This window comes from Chenopodium quinoa, unplaced genomic scaffold (genome assembly GCF_001683475.1).
Source record: "Chenopodium quinoa cultivar QQ74 unplaced genomic scaffold, ASM168347v1, whole genome shotgun sequence".
Taxonomy (NCBI): domain Eukaryota; kingdom Viridiplantae; phylum Streptophyta; class Magnoliopsida; order Caryophyllales; family Amaranthaceae; genus Chenopodium; species Chenopodium quinoa.
In genome coordinates, this window is record NW_018745281.1 from 100298 (window position 1) to 103145 (window position 2848).

The 2848-nt window shown below is 42.9% G+C and overlaps 1 protein-coding gene across 1 annotated transcript; it reads right to left on the reverse strand.

Annotated features, from left to right (window-relative positions):
• Positions 1-488: 488 nt before the first annotated feature.
• On the reverse strand, positions 489-1451 carry LOC110711544. Its single transcript, XM_021889955.1, has 2 exons — positions 1055-1451; positions 489-652 (listed from the first exon to the last, which is right to left on the reverse strand). The coding sequence occupies exons 1-2, from the start codon at positions 1449-1451 to the stop codon at positions 489-491; spliced, it is 561 nt and encodes a 186-aa protein (XP_021745647.1).
• Between the last annotated feature and the right edge of the window lie 1397 nt (positions 1452-2848).

Here is a 2848-nt window from a genome sequence, read left to right on the forward strand (position 1 = left end):
GGGGGCGCCCAATGTACTGGAAAAGTACTACTCGCCCCACCCCCCCCCCCCATTACACTCTTACCAGACTCTTCGTGTACCTCTCCGTAAGTTCTCATAGCATAAGCCACGATCTTGACAAGATGCAGACCCTCACCCTCCATGATCCACCTATTTCTGGCACCCCAAATAGCCTAACATAAAGTAATAAATTGCTCAATTTCTTCATAACTTAGCTTCTCAAAACACCAACTCCACCAGTCCAGCAGATTACAGCACACACATTCCACCAGTTCAACAAAGTCGCTTCTACACCAAATTGCCCGCGCCAAGGTACAATCCTTCGAAGCGTGTAATGTAGATTCTTCCTCCTTGTTACAGATACAGCAGGTAGGATCATAATCATGTATCCGTCGATTAACTCCAGCTCGCGTCGGGATCACATTTTGCAACGACCTCCACGCAAAAATTTTAATTCGAGGTAGAACCTTTAAATTCCACACCTTACCCTACAATGAATGACCAGGTGACGAGGCCTCTTCCTCACTCTTCCAATCATCATCAAACAATGCTCTGTAAGCCGACTTCACCGAATACTCACCATTTTTCTCAATATCCCAACAAAGCCGATCAATGGGCAATCGACCTCTTATAGGAATACTTAGGATCCTATCTTTTTGAAAGGGGAAAAATAACTGGTTGACAACATCCAACTTCCAAGATTGAGTCGAAGCGTAAATAAGGTCACTTACCAAAAGCTCACAATTAGCATTGCCCCAAGGAGAAAGAATTTTGTGTGTTTGCGTTCCAGGAATCCAAGGGTCCGACTAGACTCGAATGCTCTCCCCATTACCAACACGCCATCTAACCCTTCTCCGAACCACCCACCTAGCTTCCCATAGTCCCCTCCAAGTATAGCTCGGATTAGAGCCAAGATTAGCATCCATAAAATTCGAATGAGGATAATACCGAGCCTTGTACAGTTGCTCAATTAAACTACCCGGACGCACAAGTAGTCTCCATGCCTGCTTTCCGAGGAGAGCCCAATTAAACAATTAAAATCTCTAAAACCAACCCTCCATCCTTCTTCGAGCGGCACAACTTCTTCCAAGCAAGCCAATGAATTTTGCGTTCACCTTGTTTTTGCCCCACCAAAACTGATCCACAACCGATCTCATCTCATCACAAAAAGAGGATGGAAACTTAAACACACTCTTCGCATAACTAGGGAGATATTGGGCCACTGCCTTTATCATAACCTCCATACCCACCTCAGATAGTACCATCCCTTTCCAACCCTGCATTTTCTTCCACAACTTTTCTTTCACACCCCTCGTGATCACCTTTTTCGATCTCCCGACAACAGTAGGAAGGCCTAGATAGAGATCATGAACATCCACCTCTCTAACCCCAAATTTGTCCGCTAATTCACCCCTCTTCTCATCTCGAACCCCTTTACTAAAAGTAACCATTGTCTTGTCAAAATTTATTTTCTGGCCCGACGACAGCTCATAAGTTTCTAAAATGCCTTTAATCACATCTACATTATCCGTCCCAGGCTTCGAAAAAATAATGTAATCGTCAACAAACAGAAGATGATTCACGGAAGGGGTTGAAGGAGCAATTTAAATACCCTGTAGACTGCCTTTCTCCTCCGCACTCCAAAGAAAGTGAGAAAACACCTCCGCACACAAATAAATAAATAGGGAGAAATAGGAGCTCCCTGGCGAATACCTCTCTGCAGAGTAAACTCATCCGTAGGCTTCCTATTCACCAGAAATTCACAGACCGAACATAATCCATAACAGCTCTACTCCAACTCTGAACAAAACCAAACCTATTAAGAACCGCCTCTAAAAAATCCCATTCAATACGATCGTATGCTTTCGACATATCTAATTTTAAGGCCATACTCCCTTCCTTACTATTCGAATTCTTCATATGATGGAAAATTTCCAAAGCGACTAAAATGTTATCAGTAATCAGTCTCTCCGGAGTAAACGCACTCTGATTAATTGAGATAATTTTATCCAAGAACACTTTCAGTCTGTTAGCCAAAACTTTCAAAACCAACTTATAGATCACATTACACAAAGAAATAGGCCTAAAATCGCTCATACGATCCACATTATTCTTTTTCGGAATCAAAGCAATAAAAGTTTTGTTCAGAAAAGAAGGAATGGGAGCACATCTCAGAATTGATAAGACAAAGCTAGAGACCGACGGACCAACGATATGCCAGTATGATTGGAAAAAAGCGAACTCATACCATTCGGGCCCGGAGCTTTAATAGGATGCATCTGTTTCAAAGCAGCTTTCACCTCTTCCGCTGAATATTCTGCACTCAAAATGTCATTCATCTCCCTTGTAACCCGACTCTGAAAATTCTGTAAAGCCTGCTCAATCATAGACGGGTGTGACGAGGTAAAGAGTTGTAAAAAATAATCAACTGCAACTTTCCCCACAGCCTTAGACCCCAAGTGGATTGTCTCATTGTAATCTTTCAAGCTTCGGATTGTATTTTTCCTCTTTGTACTGGATGCTCTCTGATGAAATTTTTTTGTACTTTTGTCACCCTCCAAGAGCCAAAGAACCCGCGAACGTTGTCTCCAGTACACTTCCTCCTAGTTCACGAGCTCCGAAATATCACGCACTAAAGCTCTCTGTTGCTCTAATTGTGCAGCCGTGAGGTTCCCTTTATTAAACTTCTGTAACTTTTTCCTATTTTTCCTTAGTTCTCTAAATGTAGCACCGAACTTCTCACAACTCCACGCCTTTAAACCCTCCGCACAGCCCAGCAGCTTCGACTCTAGAGAATAACCACCATTCCACGCTCCTTCAATAACACTCTCACACCCCTCATCAGTTT